Below are 26053 nucleotides of genomic sequence, written 5' to 3'. Positions count from 1 at the left end.
TGGGGAATAAAGAAGCTCTGGCTGACCTTTCTTTGACCTGACCTCCCTCAGGAGTCTTTTGCAGCAGATATTTGCAATAAATTACACTGGTTTCAGTCCTCGGCTAACAAATACGTGCCTACGGTAAGTTTGGAGGATCAAGCGGACTTGACTGCATGATTGTAGAGGGCGGGCAGGATGAAATGTGCCGGTCAGGAATCTGCATCCTGCGGCGGTGCTCTTAAAGGAAATGATGGATTTTGTTAAGTGGCAGGGATGTTCTGTTTTGAGAATGCAGAACTTTTGTGATGAATGCAGCTTCTCGCACAGATAGATGCTGAAAGGCCCTCGAGCACGGAGAACGCAGGGTCGCAGGACACAATCAAGCTTTAAATTTCCATTTCAAGATACTACACGGTTGCTTTTGCCTACAAAATGACTCCCAGAAGTTGAAGCTGGGAACTCACAGCTTTAGATTAAGCTGAACTTATTCCCCCCCAACACACACACACACTTTCTTTTTCCCCACTCTCTCTTAAAGAAACAAACTTGAGACTCTGATTCGAGGAAAATTCCCAGGACTTCTTTTTATTAAGAGAATTTCAGAACATAAGAGAGGGACCAGACACCTGCGTTTTTGTCACAGAAGGTTTCCAAATTTGATCGCTGTTAAAAAAACCAGAGCGTTTAGAAAAGCTGACGTGACAGCGTGGATGGAGCAGGAGCCGTTTTTTTTTTTTCTCTTTTCTTTTTTTAACACGCAGGGTCGTCTAAGGAGACAGGTCGGAGGCAATCGCTGTTCCCCGGAATGTTTCACATGTTCGTCTTCCTCTTTCTTATGGACAACACGCTAGTAGGTTGGGTTTTTTTTTCCCGTCAAAACACAATTTCAATGAAAAAAAAAAAAAAAAAAAAAAAAACAAGACCATGAGACAGAAGCAAAAAGGGGGGGGGGGACTCACTGCACATTTAGAGGTCTAAAAGGAATCACCCACATTAACATGGCCAAACCGTTGTAATAAAAACGTGGATAAAAGGCCGAACTGTCGGGAGGGGGGAGGTGAGGGAGAAGGTCTAATTTGCCGAGGAAGAAGAGCGGGGAAGATGGGCGGGACGAGCAGGGAGAAGGGAGGAAACAAAAACAAAACCAAAAAAAAAATAAAATAAAATAAAATACACAACTCACAACATAGCCAATCCGGCAGGGACACGCTTTCTACACCAAACAAGCCTTCGACAATCATGAAATGCCATTTAAAAAAGATTTTAGTGTGTTCATCTTGCTTGCAGACACTTGATATGACCACTGCAAATCTGCAAGGCGCTCCATAATCAGCTTCGCTTTTTGTGCTAAAAATCTGTACGGATACTTATAAAATCATTGATAAAAATATTCCTCTGTTAACAATACGCCTTGGAGGGAAACCATGTGAGAGACTTGGGGAGGCCGGGGGGGGGGGGGGGGGGGGGGGGGGGGGGGGGTGGGGGCTGGCTGGCTGGGGTAGCTTTTTTGGGGGGGGGGCGGAAGGGGGGGGGGGGGAGAAGGGGATGTAGAGAAGAAGGAGGAGGAGGAGGAAGTTTGGGCAGTGGTGCTACTCGGACTTGGCCTCCTCCTTGGCCTCCTCGGGGGCTGCCTCCACCTGTGGGATGAAGCAGACAGCCTCAAGTTAAAACCTTTGGCTACTTTTTAAATGTGAAATTACCGAGCATCTCCAGTGGGGGGCAGGACGCTAGGAGGTTCAGGACCGCCCCCCCTCCCCGCTTGCCGCCCGCTCACCTCGTTGGTCTTGGCCTCGCCGTTCTCAGAGTGGTTTTCTTCGTTCGCCTCTGCCTCGGCGTTCTCCTTCGCCTTCTTGGTCTTCTTGTCCTCCTTCTTATCGTTCACAGCCTTTTCTTTCTGTTTCCGTTAAAGACAAGCGGTTAGCAAGGCTGAGCATTCAAACGCCACCCGCGTCTCCTGTGATGCGAGTTCATTTAGGCTCTCACCTTTGCTGCCTTCTTGACCTTTGGTTCCGGCTTGGGCGGGGCCGGTTTCTGGGGGAAAGCACAGGAAAGGGATCTAAAAACTGCTACTCTTGAATGCAGTAGTGCTACAGGAGTTTCTTTGATCATTTAAAGAGTCTTTTCTGGTACTTCTGAAGGTAGGAGAGGACTTCATTAAAAAAATACTGAGGCCCTATTATGCCAGCTACTGGTTTTTAGTTAGCATTACAAGTAGATGCATGTGAACATGCCTTTAACGTCCATTCCTGCTGTTTCTACTTGCTGTAACATTTCTAAATCCTGCCTTAATTATGAGTTAAGCAAATGAAAGTATATTTGAGATACTTCTACTAAATTTGCTACAGCCTAAATGCACTATACCACCATTCTGAAGTAATTATTACGTTTTTCTATGCAAAAACAACTTGTTCAGAAGTTTTTGCTTTGCGAGGATTTTGTACAAAGAGCAAGAAAATGCAGTTCAAGCTTCTTTATGATTCTCTCTGTGCTTTATTGAAATATTTGCATATGCGTGGCTTTTAACCATTCTGCCTTATTTTACATGTTCGTTCTCATCAGGTAACATTAATGAGGTCAGTGAGCATGCAAATGCGCCTTCTTACCGCCGATAACCGAGCTGATCTCCTCTGGGGCTGAAACACAAGAGAGGTTGTTATTACGGGGGGCTTTTATTTTGACAAGCAGGAAACACCCACTGGAATTGAGTATAAAAATCTCTGTTTTCTTTTTAAAAACGACCCGCATCTCCCACCCTGATTAAAACCTGAACTGTAAATGCACGTGCAAGGTGCTGCTCAGCGTTTCCTCCCTTACCTCCTCCTTTTCTCCTGCTTCTGCTCCATGTGCCTGAAAAACACAACATAACAGGTTAAAATGAGTTTATTTAAAAAATTAGAGTTTAGCTGCTGTTTATATTAACAGCAAACAGGTGCTGTATGACTTGGGCGCATATTATGATTGGTCATAGATGTGCTGAAAAAACTTTTCAGTTTCAGGTGAAAAGTGAAGATCATTTCAAATACAGGTGGGTTTAACGGATTACAGGCCAGAAATGTTGGGTTATTGCGTGAATTCCGATGTAGGCTGTGAGAGCTCAGCCATGTGGGTCTCTGAGGCCGTATTTCGAGGGTCCAGGCCCTGCCTTCCCCTTTCACTCCCCCATCTCTTTCTCTCATTCAGAGCATGGAGCTGAGATTTGAAAGCTGGCGCGGGAGTCTTTGAGAAGGGGGAGGGACCAGCTGAGGCTCACAGGCGCCACCGGGCGGCAGAGAAACGCCATCGCAGCCATTTGGGACCGCGAACAAAGAGAGAAAATATATAATTTTATCGAAACGCGACGGCGAATGTTTGCTTTTGCGGTCAAAATGCAAAGTAAAGGCACTAAAGCATTTTCTGGCGCCACTTCGGGCCGGTTTGGTGCCCGAATGGCGATAAGTGAAGCGTTTGTTCTCGGTAGGTCGGCGACGAAGGTGGACAAGAGCTGCAAAGCATGGCTGCTGCTTGTGCTTTAACTGCATGGAGACCGAAAGAGACTTCTGACTCCCCAAAGGACAGCGGCTCGTACACGAAAACGCGTTTTAAAGGCCGCGTCCGAGCAGGAAAATATTCATTCAAACACACAAAAAATGTAGATTATATCTAGAAAATAGGCAAAAATTACCAGCGAAAAATAACGGGTATCCATTGCGTTATAATTAAGTAATGTCTCAGAGGGATGTCTTCACAATCGTTTTCATTGCATTAATGGCTGATATCCGCCTCAAACTATTTTTATTATTTTGGTAATACGTACCTTTCTCTTGGGCATGTTGATCTCTTGGAGGTTTTCTTACAAATACAACTAAAAACTGTTTTTCTTAGTGGGATCAGTGCATGTGAAGACGAGTGTCTCCCTTATGCTCGGCAGTGTAGTAAACACACTGGAACAGAGAGGCGAGTGGTTGAATGGGGGGAGGGGTGCGGCTAAAGGCATGATTGATAGGCTCTCGGCCAATCGGGTGACGCCATTCGGGGCTGCAGAACACTTGGAATTTTGGAGCCGGTGATGTTCTGGGGTCTGCGCGAATGGCTTCTTGCAGAGCGAGATGGGAGGAAGCCTGCAAGAAGGGAAAAGGCTCGCACTCGAGGACATGTTGCCTTCATATGAGTGCGCCGCGTTAGCGCCAGAGAGAGAGAGAGAGGCCGCGCGGCTGAGCCGGTGCGCACGGTTCATACAGGCCCCGGCGGCAGGCAACATGCCCCAGTGTGAGCCACGCATCCTCGCTGGCTCTTGTTTAAAGCACGGGCTCACATCTGCAGCGGTCAGCGGGGAGGAATTTTACCACAAATTCACTTCGCGTTTGAGTCCAATATGGCGCCCACTCCTCTCCCGACACATTTTTTTTTTTTTTTTGTTTGTCAGTCGGCTTTCCTAAATTCGTTTCAGGGAAAAGCCTTGCGTCGTCTGCTCCAGACGCCTGCAGGGGGCCCACAAAGCCCGACTAATATAAAGCGGCTGCTGAAGACGGCGCTTCCACTGGCTGTGCTGTTACACAAAAAGCGCTCGGAAGTGTTCCGAAAAATCACACCAGGTTTTATTTCACATTTACTCCCCGCTTCATTCACATAAAATGCCAGCATTTACCGGGACACCTGTAACGGTGCACATGTGCAATGTGCAGAGAACAATAGCCAGTGTCTGGCTTTGCAGACAAAGGGGTGGTAATGATGGTGTTGTGGCAGGGGTGGTGTGTGTCTGTGTGTGTGTGTGTGTGTGGGGGGGGGGGGGGGGGGGGGGGGGGGTCGATGCTGAAATATTCAGACAATATAACCCCGTTGCCATCTTGACAGGGCTGTGGGCTCTCTGCGTGTACAAGTCTCTGAGTGTGTGCTTTTCAGCTCTACACACACACACACACACACACACACACACACACACACACACACACACACACACACACATGCACACACAGACTAAAAGGGGCGGAGAGGCAGAGTGGAGGCGGAGGAGGAATGCAAAGCTCCATCCAGTGCTGAGGACCGGAGCATTTGCGCAGATAGTCTGCGCTGTCTACCAGAGACGTACGTTATTTCAGCCTCGGAAGTTTGTTGCTGTAGTTTTTTTGTCTCCCTGCTCAGCCACCCACCTGCAAAGCGTCTGCAAGGAGCAGAGCAACCAGCCGACTGCTTAGCCTGCCGGACTTGTGAAAGCATCAAGGATATACCATGGTGATCAAAGTGTACATAGCATCGTCCTCCGGATCCACTTCGGTAAGGCACACAATAATTGCATGTCGCTCGTATACGCGAGATTTTAGTTGGGTTTATGTGCAAGCAGGCAGACTGAACTTTTATTCAACTTAACTGATACCCATCGGGCTGTCATCCTTTCAGTCTGGAGTGGCCTGACTCATCAGTAAGCATGTAGCTCTGCCCTCACCCAGACTTTGGACGCAGCTGGAGTCTCTCCTTGATTTTCTTTAACTTTATTCACAGAGAGAAAAGAGGCAGGGAGGACGTTTGAGTAAAGAGCAGGCTTGTCTCTCAGCTGCGGTTTGTCACAGTGCTTCCTGGACTGACAGTTTAGAGCTTTTTTTTTTCAGTTGTAACTAGACTGTGAATAGGAAATGCATGCAGAAAAAAAAAATCAATAGATGAGCTTAAAATGATCTGCTGTGTCACCTGATGCCAGAGCAGGGCGCTTGTTTTTCTAGAAAGGAGATTCCTTTAGCTCCAGACTTGCCAGTTTCTTCCAGAGTGGAGAGGAATGATGGTGATGCAATTCTCCAGCCCCCCCCCCCCCCCCCCCCCCCCCCCCCCCCCCCCCCCCCCCCCTCCTTTCAGACAAGCAGCTGTAGTCCTGAAGCACTGTTTAGGACTTGCTGAAGTTCTGGATCAACCTAAATGAGTACACAGAAGCTCATTATTAAAGCTTGAATTCACAGTTACTGTATTTCCACAACTATTAACACAAGATGTGATGAAAAGTATTGCTTTAGCTTCCCACTCAGGGTCTGTGCATGTGCAATTTTTGTCATGAGAAAAGCTTACAAATAACTACTTTTAAAGTGTCCAACTTTATAGTGACCTGTCGGCCTCTGTGCTTGAGATCACCTTTGGGGCGATTTTCCCTCCCCGAGCCGTTTGTTTTCACAGCTCACATACAGGAAACAATCAAACAGAGCCTCCTTTCAGTTGCACGGCTCTGAGTGACTTTATCGCCCAAACAGTAAATGACGTTTGCAAAGGCTCAGCAGCAGGCTTAGAGTACAGCAGCTTCCTGTAGAGTCAGACAGGAGTGAGTTTAGAGTCAGCGATGCCATCAAAGTGCTGGAGTCTGTCTGGGAAAGTGCATTACCTCTCATTGATTTGTTTTCAGTAAAGTCCTCTAGAAAAGGTCTACAAGCTTATGTACTGCTGTTCTGTACAGACCCATGACTTTACACTGATGTTATCATCTCTGAGCTGCACTGTTTTTGCAGTCAGCAGATCAGCAGCAGCATTAAAGTGTCACTAAACACAATTCATCTGTTTCATCTTGATCCCCTCTGCTATTGTAGCTCATTCCCTTTGTTTTTTCTTAGCAGATATGCTGTTATAGACCATTAAAGGACTTGCTTAATGTCTGATTTATATAGTACTTTAAAATCTCTCTATGTAATTAGCATTAGCAAGCTGCTGAGTGGCAAGTTGTGGTGAAAAGCCTCACCAAGCTTGCCGTTCGATTGCATCAGTGTCTACAAAACAACATGATCACATTCCTCTACTCGGCAGCATCTGATGCTACATTAAGCGTTTAAGTATAAATCAGCATGTGCAGAGAGGAAGAGCCAAAAACAGGGAGATAAGCAGGAGTATTACAAAAAAAAAAAAAACCCACACACATTTAAAGCTTTTTGCTCCACAGAGGAAACTGAATGCAGGTCAGAGAGACAGACTGTGTGAAGTTAGCCAGAGGGCTATATCACATTCAGCACTGGCCAAACTACAACAGTCAGCATGAACCAGATAGATGGTTTTGTTTTCCAAAGACATGAAGTTCTGGTTTGTGTTCAAGCTTTTGGGGCTTATTTCATCTAAAACCCTATCCATATAAGAGCGGAAGATCAAAAGAAACAGCTGCAATGTACTGTTAACTGGACTGACCTTAGGTACACTTGTTTCTCATAGAGGACCATAATATCAGATTTACATCATATGGCTCACTAAACAGATTTGACAGAGTTACACAGAGTTAGGAAAGGGTATAATAAGGGACTAAAAAGAAAAGAACTGAGTGGGAGTATGTCAAACTTATTGTTCCTCAAAGTTTAGAAAAATGCCACAAACTCCAGTTTCGTATGCTTGGAAAAAACATCAACATTTTTCTAGCCGAAAAGGGGAACGCTGACAACAACAAAAATTCCATAATACGAATAGGAAATACCTTATTTATCATCCAATTTGGGAAATTACTGTGTTACAGCCATTAGTACATAAATACAATGTAACTCAATAAAAATTAAAAATATTAGAGAAAAAAATAGCTCAGAAAGGTCAAAAATTACACTAATGAAGGAGCTCAATTAAATGGAAAATACAAACATGTGATTCAGTAAATCAAAGTCTATAAATGTGATACAATGTGGGTATTCTGCTAAGACTATGTTTTTGGGTTTTTTTTCCAGGGTGGAATGATTGTACCGCTTACACCTTTAATGACTTTACAAAACAAGAATAGGGTGTACAATTTTGGATTTTCTGTAATTCACACAGGGTCAAAAGTATACATACACCCCCACTAATATTTAGTTACATGTCCCTTAGTAAGTTGCACCTCAACCAGATGCTTTTGGTAGCCATCAGCAAGCTTCTGGCATGATTCTGGCTGGATATTTCACCACTCTTCTTGGTAAAGTTCATTTAGATTGGTTAATTTCCCAGCACAGGCCCTGCTTTTCAACATAGTCCACAAATTTTCAATAGGGTTGAGGTCTGGGCTTTGGGAAAGGCATCGCAGAAGCTTACTGTAATGTTAGCCTGCTTCCAAAACCAGTTTTGATGTGTGTTTGGGATAATTGTCCTGTTGGAACACCCAACTGTGTCTACGTTTGAACTGTCTAGCTGTTGATTTGAGGTGAACTTGAGGAATTTGGAGACAGTCCTCCTACATCATCATTCCATTCACTTTATGCATTGTGCCGGTATCAGTGGCAGCCAAACAGGCCAATAGCATGAAGTTACCGGCACCATGCTTGACAGCTGGCACAGTGTCCTTAGCTTTGAAAGCCTCACCTTTACTCCTCTTGTGATTGTGACCAAATAGCTCAATTTTTGTCTCGTCTGACCATAAAACTTCTCTCCTGAAGGCTTTTGGCTCGTCCATATGGGCAGCTGCAAATTCCAGTCAAGCTTGAAGGTGTTGATTTTGGAGCAGGGGTTTCTTTCTTGGTCAGCATCCTCTCAGTGCTTCTCTGTGGACAGTGATGCTGGTGTGCCAGCAGTTTCCAGTTCATGGCAGGCTTGAGCCTTGGTGGTTCCTGGGTTGTTCCTGAATATCCTAACCAATTTTCTGTCATCTGAGGGTGACAGTTTGGTTCTTCTTCCAGATCTTAGCAAAGTAGTCTCTCTTCCCCACTCCTCATCTCTTTCCCCTCACCCCCGACCGTTCATGGCGGATGACTGCCCCTTCCTGAGCCTGGTTCTGGCAGAGGTTTCCTGTTAAGGGAGCTTTTCCTTCACTGTTGCCAAGTGCTTGCTCATATTTGGTCATGTGATTATTCAGGTTTTTTTCTAATATTGTGGGGTCTTTACATTACAATATAAAGCCCCTTGAGGTGACTTGTTGTTGAATTGGTGCTATATAAATAAAATTGAATTGAATTGAACATCCAAATAACTTGTACTTACTCACATTTGTTTGAACTGATGATCTTGGTATCTGCAGCTGTTTATAAATGTCTCCAAGAGACTTTCCCAACTTGTGTAAATCTACTTCTCCTTCTTAGATCTTCAATTCCTTGGACTATCCCATTGTTCAGAATATTGGTCAATAAAATGAGTGCTGTCAAACAAATCCTTTTTATACTGGCAAAGAGAAACTACCAGTTGTAGTCAGTCATGACAACTAACAAGAAGTTAATAGTCCTTGGCCTTGTCAAGTTAAAAGACATTGTAGAACCTTCAGCACCACTTATTAAAAGATTTAGAGATTAGATTTAAAGATTAGAGAAAATCCAAAATAAATTCAAACTTGTGCATCCAGTTCTTGTCTTTTAAAGTCATTAAAGATGTTTGCTGTACAGTCGTTCCATCCTGGAAAAAGAACAGTTCAAAGGAATCATTAAATGCCCCCAAATTACCATGTTATTCATGCCCATGATGAGTGTATGTTCAGTAAACTTATGACCACAACTGTATGTCCTTCAAACAGACTTTAAGTAAACTTCAAAGAAGTGTAACAGGGATGACTTGTTGTTCATGGTGTGGTTCTTTAAAATTTCCAGCAAAGCATGGATGGCTGTCTTAATACAGACGGCATATAAACCATTAATGTACCTACTGTGACGTCAAGTTAATGAAGTCACATTTTGAAGCCTCAACATTACCCGTGTTTAGGGGCTAGAATCACAGAGTAAGTCAAGGTACGATACTATGATTATATGCTGAAATGTACAGTGATTCTGCAGTACAATGCAAGATACTCACCTATGATACAACAGATGAAGAAACAGAGGACAAAAGAAGAAAAAAATACCACTAAAAAGGCAAAAAGCTACTTATTCACATCACTGTATTGTTAAATTTACTAATGCGTCAGCACTATTACCAGGGCTGTAAAATTAACAGGGGAATCTGTTAAGAGCGCCTGCATGCTCTGATAAAATAGCAATATTTTTTGCTAGTGCATTAGTAATTTCATTGCAAGAAGCCCTGATGAAATATATTTCCATATCAACAATTTGCCCCAACCCATGTGGCTGGTAATTATACAAATAAAATGCTAGAAATTCACATATCAAACTGGAGCTCTGGCTTCTTGGACAGTCTGCTGGTACAATTAACCAAAGAGCCAATCAGTGTGTTGGCCATTTGAGGAACTGGAGGTTGCTGCTTGCTATACAGTGTACATGACAGTATCACAATGTGAGCTGAAGTTATTGTGTTTCCACTGAGTAATGTGAAGCAGAACATTTGAATCACTTGAAGATATAATGTTGTATGTCTGAGTTCTCTAGAGACATTTCCAGCATTGCTTTTTAAAGCATATAGGCCCAGTTTCCCATACAGGGATTAAGTCTAATCCTGGACTAAATATTTTTTCCTATTGTGGTCTTCATTGACTTTTTCCTTTTAGTCTTGGACCATGGCCAATAGTGTTTAACCTAAATTTTTTATGTAGTACATAAAAATAGTATTGTTGTAGAACGGGCTGTATGGCAGGCAGGAATAGGATCCCAATGCAGGACTCGGAAGACAGGATTGAACTTAAATGCAGCTTTACTGCTGGATCACACGGGCAAAAAATATACTAGAAATATACAGTGCTGGACAGGAGCCCGATATACTAACTAGGAAACTAGGAGGAATTTTGGATACACAGAGGCAAAGACGAGGACACAACACGGACAACAAAGGAAGACTCAGCCAATGTATAGACATGAGGCAATCAAGGAGATAAGACACACCAGGGAGGAACAGGTGAACTGAATCTAACCAACGAGACAAGGGAAGCAAAACTGAACACAAAGCACACGATACAAGGGACTGGCAAAGTAAAACAGGAAGACTTGACGCAACACGGGGAGGCAGGCACACGATAAACACAGTACACATGAATGAACCTAACAACCTATCAGCTCAAGCAGGCAGGGAACAAAAGGCACAGAAAACAGGAGACATATCTGAATGGAGAGACGAGATAAGTAAAATGGGGAAACCAGACAACCATGAGGCCATGACGAAGAGGCGAAACACACGGGGACACAGGAAATATAAAATAAACAGTAACCATGAACAAAACTAAACCAGAAATAAAACCTAGGAATATAAATATAAAAAACAAATCAAGAATAATGATGCAAAGACATTTCAAAACCCTGGGTCCTAGACCTGGGGGACCATGGCAAGTATTTGTATGTAAAGTGTCTTTTAGAGATTGCCACCAGGTATCCCTGGTTTCCACTGAGGCTAAATTTGAGTAACAAACTAGAATTTTTTCTTAAATACACACATGCAAATGTACAAACACACCTACAGTAGTATATCTAGATTTCGTACCACCAGGTCACTTTAAAATTTTCAGTGTCTGTCTAAGAGTTAAAACCGTTGGCCAGCACCACGGCACATTTCCTCCTTCATTTCCATTTCTGCACAGCAGCTACACTGTTCTACAATTTCCTTATTGCCACAATAAATGCTCTGTGAATCTGTAATAACGTGGTGCACTGTGGACACGCAGTGTGTCTGTGTATGTCCAGGACTTCCTCAGAATGTCAGGGTTATTGTACATTTCTCTACTGTGGATTAGGGCCTATAAGTCAGACTCGATTTGGGCGGATGCTACAGTTAGTTTGTATAACACATCATTTTCTGACCTTTTTTGCTGTTGTTTCACCTCCAGACAGCAGTGAGGGAATTCAGCCAGAGTGGCAGTGTAAGGCTCTTTTCTAACAATATTGTAACGCTGACTGAGCTCAGGACTGGGTGGGGACTACTGTTCTTGGTAGTATTCCAGTAAGCAACTGTTTTCAGCTGCAATCAGACTTGATCTAATCAAGACAAAAGCTTTATCCCTTACAGTATGAGCACACAGGGCAGTTGTTGATTCATGTTTCCTTTTGGTCCAAAGAGTGTTTTTTCCCATATTCAAATGTTGGGCTTCAGGAGAATTAGATAGTCTATTCAATCTTATATGGGAAGAACAACTGACATTTTAAACATGTTTTCTCTTCCTGTCTGATTGAAATGAACATGGGCAGAACCTAACCCTCAGTCCGATAGGGGATTCAATTAGTCTCCACCATATTGATCTAAGCCAGTGTTGTGGATACGGTCCATCCAATCAACGCTTGTCATTGTTTGGCAGCTGTTAACCCTGGAGTTCTGACCTTTTCTGGGATTGATCATGTCTGAATGTGATCTCATTGTCCTGCCATAACTCCCACGTGATTATGAGGAATGTAAACCAAAGTTCATATGGTGCACATTTCACCTCCTTCAGCTTTGTTTGACTCAGACTCTAGTCACTTATTTATGTAGCGATATGTTTTACTGAAATTAGCAACACCAAATACACGGGATAGGGGTTATTGAATGAATCAGAAACTTTCTAGTAAGGAGGAGTAATGTTGTTTAACACATTTTTGTCTAAGTAAAATGTATTACAGTCAAAGGGAAGTTTTACAAGACTCTATGCAGTTTTTCGAAAAAATTAATTACCCCCTTACTTACTCCATAGGAATTAAGAGAGTAAGTAGCAGCCAGATCCTGATAATCGAAAGCACTTGATTAATTGATCATCAGCAAATGTGAGCACCTCTATAAAAGCAGAAGTTCTGGCAGTTTACTGGTCTGGAGCAATGCCATAAAGGAGTGGACGTCCCAGCAAATTCACCCCAAGGTCAGACTGTGCAGTTACTCAAAGAAACTGCAAAAAACCCCACAAGCTCCATCTGAGATCCTACAGGCCGCAGTTAGCATTTTAAATGTTAAAGTTCATGACAGCATAGTTCTAAAAAGACTGAACAAGTCTTGTTCTGAAGGGTTGCCAGGAGAAAGCCTCTTCTCTCTGAAAAGAACATGGCAGCACAGCTTAGGTTTGCAAAGAGCAAACCACAAGACAGACGAGACCAAAGTAGAGATGTTTGGCCATAATGCACAGCGCCACATTTGGCAAAAACCAAGGACAGCAGATCAGCACAAACACTTTGTAGCAACTGCCAAGCACGATGATGGAGGGGTGATGATTTGGGCTTGTTTTGCAGCCACGGGACCTGGGCACCTTGCAGTCATTGAGCTCACCACGAACTCCTCAAAGGACTGCAAAGAGTCCTGTGAGAACTTTCCTTTTTGCATGACTGTCTATCTCTTTTGGACATACTGGATCCTGCTTAACACGGAAATTTCTAAGAGACGATAGCCATTTGGAGGGGTTACACTGGTATTCCAATCATATTTAAGGTTACCAAAACAATGATTAACAAATTTAAAAATGTATATTACACAAGTGTTATTGGCTGTAGAGCTCAGCTACCTTGGTCACTGTCCAAGGTAGCTGCTATGACTTCAAAATGTGTATTATGCTTTCATATTCCAACATTTCCCTGGAATTAGTCTGTATTTCACATCCTATAAGATGTTTATGAAGGTTTTGGACATACTAATATTGCATGTTAGCGTTGATCTGCATGCTCCAAGACTCATGTTGCTGCATGAAGAGCCAAATGTGATTTCTAAATATCTCATGGATACATTGTCTAATGATTTTCCCAGTCCTTCCATGGGTGTGTGTAAGGGGTATTCTGGGAATGTGATAAAACATAATTAGAGTGCCATGTCAGTGCTGCAATACTGGTCAACAGTGATTCTTAGTCCCTTTTTCAGGCTCTTCTCTCTTAATCCAGATGATACATTAGAAATGAGTATAGTGAGTCAGCAGTAAGTAATTCTTTGTGAGTGACTCGACACAACAGACGTAATGCTGAGTGAGGGTTGCACAGTGCTTTGAGCTAAACACTGATATCATTGTGGTATCTTGCTCACAGTAACAATGCTAACATGTTGATGTTCAGCTGGCTTAATCTGATCGCAAGCCAGAGTACTTAAGTATGTAAAGTTTACTTTGATCGTGAAGATATTTAAACAGTGCTTACCAATTGTCAGTACAATCCATTCAACGGTTGTTGAAACTTCAAACTACAGGAAATGTTAGAGAACCATTGAAGTGAGTAGGAATCATTGTCTGAGTACAAATCTAACTAAAACATGTTGAACTGTTTTCAAAGGATAGGTAAAACTTTTGCTCCCTGGAGCAAAAGTGGGGTTTGGTGCCTTAGGCAGTTACCAAAGTCATACATTGTCTGCATGCACATATTATTTTTACTAAATGCGGTCTAGAGTGGTGGATAGACTAACATTGTATTATGCTAACACTGATCCACATGGATGCAAAAGAAGCAACATGGAGATTAGCGCTCCCTTTTTTTGTTTTTGCATTGCTAAATACCAGTGTATATTTGCATGCATGGAAACGATGCAAGAGAAAGCATGGTTTATGGAAATGAAACCTCACACCTGCAGGTCTCTCCTGTAGCCACATACTGACCTGCCTCCCTCTCTTTTTTTTTCTTCTTCTTCTTCTTCTTGAGAAGATGGTGATTTTCTTCTTCTTGAGAAGAAGACTGAGGAATGATATACTAGCATTCCAGAGAAATAGATAAGAAGTAAATTGTACAAGCAGAAGTGTTTGTTTATTACCACACCCAAATCCAAAGACGGTCTGTTTTCTTTCATATTAAAATCACCAGGGGCTCGATTCAAGACTCAAGACACCAGGGAGCATTTCAGAGGGCCAAAGCTGGGAGCTCCCACTGCGCAATTAGAGTTAGGGGCAGATGGCGTGTGGCCAGTTTGTCCTACAAATTAATTTTGGTTGGCAACAGTACAATGCAGCCCTGTTGGAGCAATGTCCAGAGTGCACCAAAGCGAAGAAGCAAAGAGATGTGTGAGAAACCTTATGCTTAATTTGTCATCTTAACATTTTGGGATTCAAATAATCTCTCGTGTACACTCTGTACATGTAATTCAGATGATGGTGCGAGACATGGAACTGTTAGTGGGGCTGTGCATATTCTTCTACCCGAGAGAAGATTTATTTTGTGCATGTTAAGAGAAACAGAGTGCATAAAAGCGCGTTTGAGTTTTCTGCTTGGATGCTTCATGTTGCATTGCTTTCCAGGGCAGGTGGAGAGAGAGAGAGCGAGGGAGTGAGCTGGTTTTAGGACTTTGCCCTTTGGAGTGCAACTGCCATGATTCAGGTTGCGGCTGATGGGAAAGCATTGTCAGCTCTGCGCTTCCATGCCTTAGTGAAGTTTCATCAGATAGAGCTTAAATAATCCACCTGTCTCATCTGCACGCCATAAAGCTGGGAGGAGCCCTCACAGGGTGGTGTCAGGTCTGACACAAAGATGATACATTGATTCTTGCTATGCTTTTGCAGTGAAATTTGTTTACTTTGATTTAAGATGTGTGACTGTGTGCAGCTAAGGGCGCGTGTGTGTGTGTGTGTGTGTGTGTGTCTCCATGCAGCAGGCCTTATTTGGCTTGTGTTTGACCAGTTACCTCCTCTCAAGTCCCAGAGGAGCTAATGTTTCCGTCTGGCCTTGTAGGGCCATTCACCCTCTTACACACACCCACTGAGAGCTCATTGGACCACAACTGCGCGCGCACACACACACACACACACACACACACACACACACACACACACACACACACACACACACACACACACACACACACACACAAGTGTGTTTTACTATCTTTGTGGGGAATTTCCATTGACTTCCATTCATTTCTACAGCCTAAACCTTACCTTTACCCTTTTCCTAACCCTAACCATCACATACCTAACCCTAACCCTAACCTAAACTCAATTCATACCTTAGCCCTAACTCTGACCCCTGACCCAAAAACAGGGTTTCCCCTTGTGGGGACAAGGTTCCAGTCCCCACAAGGAGCAATTGGTCCCCACAACGTAGTATATGTCAGGAAAATTGTCCCCACAAGGTATTATAAACATACGCACACACACACACACACACACACACACACACACACACACACACACACACACACGCTAAGAAAGACAGAAGAAGGGAGAAAGCAAAGATAAATTCACTTTTATGTAGCGTCTTCATTATTTTTCAGTGGGATGCATTTAGAGATGAAATCCCACAAGACATCACCGTGGTGACCTTGATAGACCTTTATTTCCTTTTCAGCTGCCGAGCTGCTTTTTTTTGTTCCTCTTAGACTAAAATGTTGCTTCGCAGCAAACCGCATAGGCTATTTTAGAAGTGTGGCAAATGACAAATGTGTTAATGTTTAATTTGGTAATTTGTTTTTCCCACTGCAGCACGATATCCTTTTGTGGGTCTGAGATGCCTGTCAAATTCAACCACATTGCCATTAAAAATCCAGACAGTGAAATGCTTTCTGTATTTATGTGAATATACAAATGTCACTTCATCAGGTGCAAAAACCAATGCAATTCTTGACTAATTCTTTTGAGATGCTTTTTTTTAAATAACAAATTGACATTTCCTCCTGTGGGGAATTCCAGGTGTCTGATTCCGAGAGTTGCTGTCTTCTTCATTGTGTGGTGTTTTTTTTTTGTTTTTAATGCAGAGAAAATGCTTAGCCTTGCCCAAGTTCACCCGCTTCAGTGCTCATGTATCACTTCCTTCGCTTGCTAGCAGAGTGGTAACTTAGTAACAGAGCATCAACGATCTCTGTCATGGTGTTTCTCACAGCAGAAAAAGTGTCCTCATTTCTGAAACAGACTCATGACAGTACGGTGAAATGAGGCCCTTGTGTTTCCTCATATGCTGACTCATGTTTAACTGACAACTGACCCCTCCCTTTCCTTCTTTCTCATCTACCCGCACACAGATTAAAAAGCAGCAGCAGGATGTGATGGGCTTCCTGGCGGTCAATAAGATCGAGTTTGAGGAGTGTGACATCGCGGCCAACGAGGCCAACAGGAAGTGGATGAGGGAGAATGTCCCAGAGGAGTCCAGGCCTGCCACAGGGAACCCTCTCCCCCCACAGATATTTAATGAAGCCAAATATTGTGGGGTAAGACACACGCACACACAGATTCATTTGCATGTGATTGTCCATGCAGGTACTGTTGAGAACATTAAGCTCATGTCTTCACTGTTCTTTTTCATTCTGACCACATTCATCGCTTTCAGTAGCAGCAGTGCTGCTGTGTTCAGTGAAAAAATAAAAAAACACTCATTGTACACGCCCTTCTCAGCACCACAAAGCTGCCAAACATAGTTAGTGAACAGCTGGTGAACACAGTGGGGAATGTAGCAACTTACAAGACAGCTAGTATATTTTTGTTAAGTGGAAACAGAGTTGTGGGAGACTGAGGCTGATAGGAAACACGTAAGGTCTCAATATGTCAATGTTCTGTTGCCCCCACATACGCAGTATATAAAAGATGGACACAGCCTATGGGTCTGAAAAGTGAAACCGACACAAACTACCTATAATCGTCTTTGTAATGGTCAATAGGGGGAGCTTCTTTAGGAGCAAAAAAGTATGATTGTATAAATGTCCAGGAGAAAATAGCCGTGTTTTATAGTAAAACAGATGACAAAGCGAGGTGTGTTTTAGGGTGTGGCTGCATTTTAATTGGCGAGTCATTACAGTACAGAGTATAAAGTGTCTTAGCAGCTTTCTTAGTCTCATCCACCCCACGCTTGAGGCTTCCAAATCGGAGTCCACAAACCAATGGATGACAGCACCCAGTCTACAGGAAGAAAGTTGTCCAGACTGCAAATTGAAAAAGCCTACGTGAACCCTGAATTTTCCCACCATGGCTGTAGGAGGAAAGATTCACTATAGCTAATAGGAAGGCTTTTGAAACAGAGAATGAGGTTCAGAGTGAGTTCAGACTTCTAAATTACAAACATTATGCTCAAGCATCAAGCCCATTTTCACATACACTGAATACAACAATTTCAAATATGCCCTTAAAGTTTTTAACTGACCTTCTTCCTGCTTCGCACTTTTTACATTCTCTCCCTCTCTCCTCCAACTTTCCCTTTTCTCTGATCTTTTTTTTTTTTTTTTTGCTGGGCAACAAAAACCCAGATTTTGATTGACTTGAAAATATTGAGTTCATATTACTTAAAATTACCTAGAATGTGAACATTACTTGTTAATGCTGAGTAGACTGTACTTTTTGATGGTCTATCTTATTGTAATAATGTGTTTGAGTTCAAACAACTTAATATCATCAGGTTTTGCACCTGCTAAAAATCTAGTTTATACCAGTTTTAACAGACTGGCTTAATATGCAGCAGCACGGTGGCGTAGAGTTAGCACTGCTGCCTCACAGCTAGAATGACATCTAGAAGGTCTGGGTTCATTTCCACCTTGGCCCAGGCCTCTTGCTGTGTGGAGTTTGCATGTTCTCCCCGTGTCTGCGTGGGTTTCCTCCCACAATCTGAAGACATGCAGTTACTGGGATTAGGTTAATTGCTCACAGGTGTGAATGGTTGTCTCCCTCTCTCTGTGTTAGCCCTGCAACAGGCTGGTGACTGACTACTGTGTTGCCGAGAGGCCAAAAGACAGAGAAAGAGCAAAGAGAAAGAGGCTGCATGCAGCCATCCACGCCAGGCGACTTGCGACTCAACTGACGAGCTCAATGTTTCTAAATAAGCAAATAAATCACTCAATAAAAAAAAGCCATTAAATGCACCAGCTATAATATTTAAAAAAGATACACAACCAAACCCTACACAAATGTAATGCACGGTGTTAGCAGATGTACGTTTACTCCCTTTGTAAACACATGGGGCCTTTAGCACTGAGTGCACTGTGGCATCATGCTGGTCTGCTAATAGGTGGTTCAAAGTGAAGGTGCACTTGCAGGATGGGCTGTATTGAATGTCACGGACAAAGAGGCCAGCGTTTTCCGAGATACTCGCAGCTGTAGGATGCTTTTGAAAAATCTGTTTGTGCACGGGGGAGAAAGAGGAGGAAGACAAAGGGTTAGAGAAGGAGCGAGGGATCAGGAATGTGCAAGACAACTAAACCGTAAATCGGCAAATGTGTCACACTCTCAAAAGACAATGCCTTCCTATCAGACTGGCTGCCGAGGCCTGTCCTCGGACAGATAACGCAACCTCAACTGTTTCTCACGACTGCTCAGATGGTTGTCTTAGGTCACAGGCTCAGAGTCTGTTTCAAATTATCTGTTCTCAGGCTGGAGTTCAGCGGGTCCTCTGATTGATCTGCATTAAACTTCTCTGTTTGTGTTTCTTCCTCCTTCGCAGAACTATGAGGCCTTCTTCAATGCCAGAGAGGAAAACGCTGTGTATGCATTTCTGGGTCTGACTGCTCCTCCGGGCTCTAAAGTAAGTTCATCGACACACTAACACATGCCGGTGTCCGTCCTTTCTGCAAACTGCATTCCTACAGCCTAGCCATATTTCCCGTAAAATGATCTTAAATGTACACTCGTCTTCACGCTTCAATTTCCATAAAGAAAACACACATTATATAATACATCTGTTCATGATATCCTCACACCACAGCAGGCCTCCTCTCGCTTCTGCTTTCACTCCTGCTTACTGGCACCTCCTCCCTGCTGTAGTGGGAACTGCAGGGAGGTGTGCCAGTTACTATGGAGACGGAGGGGGTTTTCCTCTGAGCTGTAGCAAGGGATATATTAACCAATATCCTCCATTTTAACATAACACACTCTGTCTCTTCCTTTCCTTTCTGCCTCTCTGTTTTCCTCCAGGAGGCTGAGGCTCAAGCAAAGAAAGAAGCGCAGCAGTAGCAGCTCAACATCGTTTCTACCTGACACCTCAGGCCAACCCAGATCTGGACCCAGCCTCGCCTAGACCCAGGGGGGGTGAAAGAAGCAACACTTTGCTCAGCTTATAAATATATGGAAGGTTTTGATGTACTTTTTTCATTATGTTTTTGTTTCATAAATCTGCGTTCAGCTGTGCCTTGATAGCTGTAGTGAAAGGAGGTACTAAAGCAGACTATTGTGGGTATCTAAAACAGCTCAGCTTCCTCCCGTTAATCTCAGCCTGCTTATCCTATTAGCCTAATGACGTGTCACTCAACCATTACCACGGGTGTGTGACGCTCTGTTTGAGGAAACGCCATCAGACCCAGTGAAATATACACAAAGAGAGATTCACCGTTTGCCCAACAGAACATCATCCATTCAATTGTAAAACATGCTTATCATTTATTTACCGTGAGAGCTTTGGTTACTTTTTGCAATCAAATCGTGTGACCCCCCCCCCCCCCCCCCCAAAACTGCAGAGCCTTCTGTGAAAGTTACAGTCCCATCCTACATCCTGTTGTCTTAATGCTGTTTTAATAGCAAACCTTTTTTCTACTAGACTGTATTTGTTTAAAAAAAAAAAAGAAATGACAATACATGCAATTTTTGTGCATTTTGGGGAAGTTGGACAGCAGGTTTTTTTTTTTTCCTCTTAGAATACTTTTTTCATTTTTACATTATGTTGGTAAATCCCTGACTTACGTAAGCTGGTGCACTCTCTCCCTGAAAAAGCAGTGACATGAAAAAATATGACTCGATACAGTAAACCAATTTTGAAATACGTTCTGCCTCCTCGCCCCACGCTGTTATTTTTTATGTACAATAAATAATTGTAAGTTGACACATTGCCGCTGTTTTTATTTTACTTTAACATATATGAGTCATCTCACAAAGTATTCAGTACACCTTCATGTAACTGTTTTATAAATTTAAACATAATTTTTTCCATTCGTCAGCATTCAGGAGACCATCATGACAGAGTCAGTGTGTGCTTTAAGAAAATTCTGCAAATCTGTTAAAAATCTCAAACTGAAATAACAAAATAAAAATAAGTAATAGTAATTACTTCACTGTGGGCCTCCAAAGTGTGATCTGTTGCATCCTGTTTGCTTAAGATTTGACTGCAGTCAGACTGTGGGAAACTCACGGCGTGCTAAATCAGATCAAACGCTTGATTATTAGGACAAAAAAGTCCACAGAGTTGTCAGCGGGAACCTTCAAAATAAAACTGTGATGAGGCACAGATCAGTAAATGGGTTTGCTACCTATTCTAAAGCACTGAGTGTTACCAGGAGCACGGCAGCCTCTAGATTTGACTTTCTCGCCAAACCATGTAACGGTACAAATAGGTCCTTTCTCAGATAGGCGACCAACGATCCAACTGAACCTGCAGAGACGTCCCTTTTGGGGACGCCTCTGCAGGTTCAGTTAAAATGGACGTTGGATCGTTGGTATTACTATATTACTGTTATATTATAAGCATAAGGTCTGTATGCGCAAACAGCTACTTCAACTTACATATTTAAAAATTACATGCCTATTTTAAGACAGATTTTTTTAATATAATGAAGCTGATTATTTGCAGCCTATCAGACAGAATTGCCAACTCTTTAAGTAAAGCCAAAGTAAAAAATGAGTAAAATTGTATTTCCACAGCGCCTTTCAAGATAAACGTCACAAAGTGCTTCACAACAAAATAGCAGGGCGTAATAAAAAACAAAAAGAGTTAACCAAATATAAGTCTAAAAATAGAGAGAGAGCTCCAGAGTCTGGGGGCCACTGCTGCAAAAGCTCTGAACGCCCTGATCACATGACCTCAGGGAGCTGATGGGGACACGTGGATGTAAAGGTTAACTGATGTAAGCCGGTGCTTGTCCATGAAGAGCTCTAAAAGTCAAAATCAGAATCTTAAAGTGGACTCTGGATTAAATTGGGAGCCAGTGCAGCTGGCTCAGCAACAGTGTGACATGAGAGTATTTGGAAGACTTAGTCAGAAGACTTACAGCAGCGTTCTGGAAAACCTGCAGATGTTCCGAGAAGTTTTGGTTTAGACAAGTGAACAGCGAGTTACTGTATTCCAAACATGATGAAATAAATGTGCAAATAACAACTTCCAGTTCAGAGCGTGAACTTGGTGTCATTTCTCAAGTGATAGAAACAAGAGTGGACCAGAGATTTGACATGAACACCCAGAGTGAAGGCAGAGTCAACAGTTACCCCAAGGTTCCTAGTAGAGGATTTAGCAAATGTGGCAAGGGGACAGAGAGTTTCCACTATCATAGGCACAAATCTGTCAGGGGCACAGATGAGGACTTCAGTTTTTTTCTTCATTAAGTTGGAGAAAGTTGTCAGCCAGCCAACTTCTTATAGAGTCTAAGCACCTATTCAGGATCTGTAGCTTAGAAACGTCTTGGGGCTTGAAAGAGATATTATATAACTGAAGGTTATCTGCATAGCAGTGATAAGACACATGCTTGAAGGTGCTCAGGATAACAGAAACAATAAAGGCCCCAAAACAGAACCTTTTAGCCCCTTTACACTCAGTTTCCCTCAACTTGGTGGTGAGAACAAAGTCCAGAGTGAGGCGAGATGTTTATATCTTCCTTTGGTACATATGTATATATGCTTACTGGGATTCCAGCGTGCTTACTTAATGCACTGCATTAATAACTTTTCAAGTTGTGAAAAAAATGCACTGTTCTTGTTTCTCAACTTTGATTGACAGTTATAGATTAATAAAGGAAGTGCGTGTGGAGGGGGGGGCAGTTCTCAGATGCAGAAGTGAAACAGAACACGAGAACTTCATATCTGCATTCACAGTCACGCTGTGCCATTAGTACGTGCAGCTGACAGAAGAAGCAAAAGAGGCAGAAAAAAGGAGGGCAGTTATTCGGCAGCATGTTGGCTGAAGGTTTTCTCAGACTGTTGATGTACAGGGAGGAGAGAAAGTTTGCCTCCAAATCCAAGCAAAAGAGATGGCAGACAAGCAGTCATTGTGCTGATCCATTCAACTGTGCGCGCTCTGACTCCAGCTCTGCAGTCCCAGGGGTGCATTCAGCGGAAACAGGTAAAAAGCCTCTTTATCGTTACATAAGAAAAATGTTGGAAAAAAACGGTTCAAAGAATGTTAGTGTGAAAGATAATTTTCTGCACTGGGTTTATGTAGTAACTAGTTTTCTCTAACAAGGTTCCTCTTTTGTTACATACACTCTTACCAACACGTCGAGAATCACTGGTTTTAAAATGGCTCACTGCAAAAATAAGTTAAGTTTACATGGGTGGGGTGATTCAGTGGGTACAGCAAGAAGGTTCCTGGTTTGACTCGTCTGGGTTTTTTTTTTTTTGGTTCTTTTGTTTTTTGGGGGGTACTTTAAGTGTAAATGTGACTCATAGTCTGAAGCTCTTTTGTGGTTATTATGACTATAAAACTGCTATAAATTCCACTCCATTACCCTACAAATGGGGAGAAAGTTACCAAGGATTATAGTTTTGGATCTAGTGTTAAATTGCCTGAATTTGGTGATTTTTGGTATAACTGACACTGAATTTATGACATTTTTTAAAATCTCACACCAATAATAACTATACTTTAGTTTGGTTAAACAATGCAACTGCAGTATTAAATAAATAAAGCTAATACAGGCATGAAGAAACCCATTTGTGATTAAATTTAAGCATGTGAGTAACCAATGTCTTTTCTGTAATCAGTGACAAAAGAGGAACATCTAAACGTCACCCAACCCCAGATTCTCAAAGTGGTGCCTCAGAGACCTGCAGCCCTCTCGATCCCTACTGACCTGCACCCTGTTTATGTCGAGGACTGTAGCCTGCTGGAACAGTATCCAGACCTGCAGGTGGTTGACTCAGGTCGCATCTCACACAACCTAATGAGACCCTCTGTCAGCAACCCTGATTTTCATATGCAGTCTCCTGTCTCTCAAGATTGCCTTCAATCAGAATATACAGCCCAGCAAGCACCACAAAATTCAATCCCAGCCATACCAGACCAGGGTTATCTAGTAATGGGTGACAGTGTGAACATCAGCCTGGATCTGCCTGGTTCAGGTTTGGAGCCCATGTCTAACTCGGTGCTGAACGGGCTGCTGGAGAAACAGCTGGAAGAGGTGTACATGCAGCATCTAACTGAAAACTTGGCTCGGTGCAATTCCCACCTGGGGAACAGCCTCCTGCATGGCCTGGTGCCTCCACCGCAGCCTGGCAGCGCGTCACAGGGGGCCGACTCATTATTGGACAGTCTGGAAGAAGACACAGAAGACGGCAGCAAGAAAATTAGTTATCTGAACACCCACAACTTAGTGCCCTGCTCATCCAACTTCAGCTCCCCCATGTTGAGGATTTCAGAAGCAGAAAATCCTCATCCATAATGATGAAAGCTTTAAATGTAATGGTCAGCTGGGTGTTTTTGCTTATGCTGCTTCACACCCTAGTTTACAAATACACAACTGTGAAATGAACACAAGTGTTATCCACTATATCAGTGCTATTTTAAACAACGCCTTGTTCCCTTGCTTAATGAAAAGATGCCTGAAACTTAGCTGCTTTCATATGCCATCTGCTGTTAGATTTATGTATTACACCACCATGGAACTACCTATTATTCATTTCAATGAACTTTACTGACTTATAGTTGTTACTGTATTAAGTGTTTGATATATATATAATAAAGTGAGATGTAACACACTATCAGCTTAGGTTTTTTTTTTTTTCCCCTTTACAACTGAGCTTCCTTAATATACTGCTTGTCAGTTACACCCATAAAGCATGTCATGTACTCATCTACTTACTCAGAGTTACTGGAATCAAAACACCAGAAAGCAAAAGTAATCAGGCATAATTACAAAAGGCCTTCTGACTCCCTGATGTCTAACAGAGACAAGGAGAGAAGGGGACATAATAATGCTGCCACATAAGCTACAAAGATTAAACACAACCCCACCGACAAGACACCCCACGCCACAAATTTTACATTTTGCAGACCAAATTCATCCAAACTTATTTAATTTGATTTCCATGATGATTTCCACAGATGTGCAGTCATAATCTAAGTTGCAGACACATGAGAAAGTGGGTTCTTCCTGCACTCCAGAGACGTTCTAGTCAGGAATGCTGACAACTTCCTATCTCACCCGGAGATGTTATCTTGTGAGGAGAGGCTTCAGTTCAGCTACTTCCACTATGAGTATTTAAAGTAGAGGTTAGGAGTTTGTTTAAAGGGACCTGCAGATCACTGCAAGTTACAGCATCAACTGACAGAGCAGCAAACCTGAGAAATATGATGGCTCTGGCTGCATCAGGTGAAACACAAATCACAAGCAGGCATCCTGCAGTGAGGTTAATGGTGATTCATTAACATGCGCTAACGTAGTCTTTGGAAGCCTAAGGCATGTTATTAATCTGTGCAAAGAGATGGAAAGATTCAACCAAGGTTATCCTGTAATTAATAGATTAGAATTGGCAGTGCGATCTGGCTTTGTTATATACAGCCTCTGTCTAGAGATTATAGCTGGTAATTCCAAGGTAATTTAGAGGAGCTAATCTAAAAAATTGAATACAAAGAACAAAGGTAAATTAGAATTAACTTGTGGGAGATGTATTAGTCAAAACCCCACTGAGCTGCTGGAAAACTACAGATACTTGAAAGCTATTTGTGGTGAGAAAACAACAACAGAAGAAATTAAGTTATTATAATTTATCTGACAAAAGCCAGCCGTCTGCTCAGATGGTGTCAAGTATTACCTCACGTTTAAATGTGCTGATCTGAACTCAGTCTCATTTCACACTTAATTATATATAAAAAGGAGATGGTTTCAATCACATCAAACTGCCAGTCTTATTTTTCTTTTAGTCAGTTTGGTCTGAGCCATTTATTCATAAGTGTTGGCTTTGTATTTTAGCATCTATCCATTGCTTTTAACCTTCTAACTTTGATTTTTTTTCTTAGCAATTACTTTGAATAATTTCACATTATATAAATTAATTTTTGTTATTTGAACATTTGCTGGATGACTTTCAGATTACATTTGCTTTACATTTAGCTTACCAGCTGTCAGTTCATGGTGAAATGTTTTAGATATATATATATATATATATATATATAGCTAACTTATTATTATTATTTTTAGCTTAAAATAATTCATCCATTGAATTTTTTTTTGACCATGCCTCGGTGTCTAACAGGATATTTAAGCTGTTCATCCAAACTAAACTAAACTATTCTAAATGACTCTAAGTTTAGCTATATGTTTAGCTAGCTATTGCAACAATTTATTCCCTTTTTTGGCCATAGCTTACTCTTCTATTCTACTCATTTACACCTTATCTTTGTCAATTGAAAGTACTTATTCAAAATTTATGACTTTTTAGGACCAAACAATTATTTATAAACAGCAATTTAAAAAAATTTTTTTTTTTTTGATTAGCTAAGCTAATCTTACCACATACCAACTACTACAAAGGAATCACAGGGGTAGTTGTACCTCATGTTGT

General features: G+C 42.2%; 3 protein-coding genes across 3 annotated transcripts; 2 read left to right on the top strand and 1 right to left on the bottom strand.

Annotated features, from left to right (window-relative positions):
* Window positions 1-1494: 1494 nt before the first annotated feature.
* hmgn6 (high mobility group nucleosome binding domain 6) lies at window positions 1495-3916 on the bottom strand. Its single transcript, XM_030738567.1, has 6 exons — window positions 3776-3916; window positions 2797-2829; window positions 2586-2615; window positions 1966-2013; window positions 1757-1876; window positions 1495-1619 (listed from the first exon to the last, which is right to left on the bottom strand). The coding sequence occupies exons 1-6, from the start codon at window positions 3788-3790 to the stop codon at window positions 1572-1574; spliced, it is 294 nt and encodes a 97-aa protein (XP_030594427.1). The 5' UTR covers window positions 3791-3916; the 3' UTR covers window positions 1495-1571.
* Window positions 3917-4979: 1063 nt separating this feature from the next.
* On the top strand, window positions 4980-20389 carry sh3bgrl (SH3 domain binding glutamate-rich protein like). Its single transcript, XM_030739136.1, has 4 exons — window positions 4980-5232; window positions 16615-16800; window positions 19017-19097; window positions 19487-20389. The coding sequence occupies exons 1-4, from the start codon at window positions 5188-5190 to the stop codon at window positions 19523-19525; spliced, it is 351 nt and encodes a 116-aa protein (XP_030594996.1). The 5' UTR covers window positions 4980-5187; the 3' UTR covers window positions 19526-20389.
* Window positions 20390-22377: 1988 nt separating this feature from the next.
* Window positions 22378-24183, top strand: LOC115787304 (uncharacterized). The gene is made up of 2 exons (XM_030739961.1): window positions 22378-22613; window positions 23255-24183. The coding sequence occupies exons 1-2, from the start codon at window positions 22445-22447 to the stop codon at window positions 23929-23931; spliced, it is 846 nt and encodes a 281-aa protein (XP_030595821.1). The 5' UTR covers window positions 22378-22444; the 3' UTR covers window positions 23932-24183.
* Window positions 24184-26053: the final 1870 nt, after the last annotated feature.

The sequence above is a fragment of the Archocentrus centrarchus genome, chromosome 10 (genome assembly GCF_007364275.1).
Source record: "Archocentrus centrarchus isolate MPI-CPG fArcCen1 chromosome 10, fArcCen1, whole genome shotgun sequence".
Taxonomy (NCBI): Eukaryota; Metazoa; Chordata; class Actinopteri; order Cichliformes; family Cichlidae; genus Archocentrus; species Archocentrus centrarchus.
This window is presented reverse-complemented; position numbering and strand designations above follow the sequence as displayed.

Excerpts from the sequence above, each read along its gene's own strand:
- hmgn6 (XM_030738567.1), bottom strand. Across the intron at positions 2,616-2,796 it reads AAGCAGGAGAAAAGGAGGAG|CCCCAGAGGAGATCAGCTCG; the intron begins GTAAGGGAGGAA and ends CTTGTGTTTCAG. Across the intron at positions 1,877-1,965 it reads AGGTCAAGAAGGCAGCAAAG|AAAGAAAAGGCTGTGAACGA; the intron begins GTGAGAGCCTAA and ends TAACGGAAACAG.
- sh3bgrl (XM_030739136.1), top strand. The coding sequence starts at position 5,188 with ATGGTGATCAAAGTGTACATAGCATCGTCCTCCGGATCCACTTCG. Across the intron at positions 5,233-16,614 it reads CGTCCTCCGGATCCACTTCG|ATTAAAAAGCAGCAGCAGGA; the intron begins GTAAGGCACACA and ends ACCCGCACACAG. Across the intron at positions 16,801-19,016 it reads ATGAAGCCAAATATTGTGGG|AACTATGAGGCCTTCTTCAA; the intron begins GTAAGACACACG and ends CCTCCTTCGCAG.
- LOC115787304 (XM_030739961.1), top strand. The coding sequence starts at position 22,445 with ATGTTGGCTGAAGGTTTTCTCAGACTGTTGATGTACAGGGAGGAGAGA. Across the intron at positions 22,614-23,254 it reads GGTGCATTCAGCGGAAACAG|TGACAAAAGAGGAACATCTA; the intron begins GTAAAAAGCCTC and ends TTCTGTAATCAG.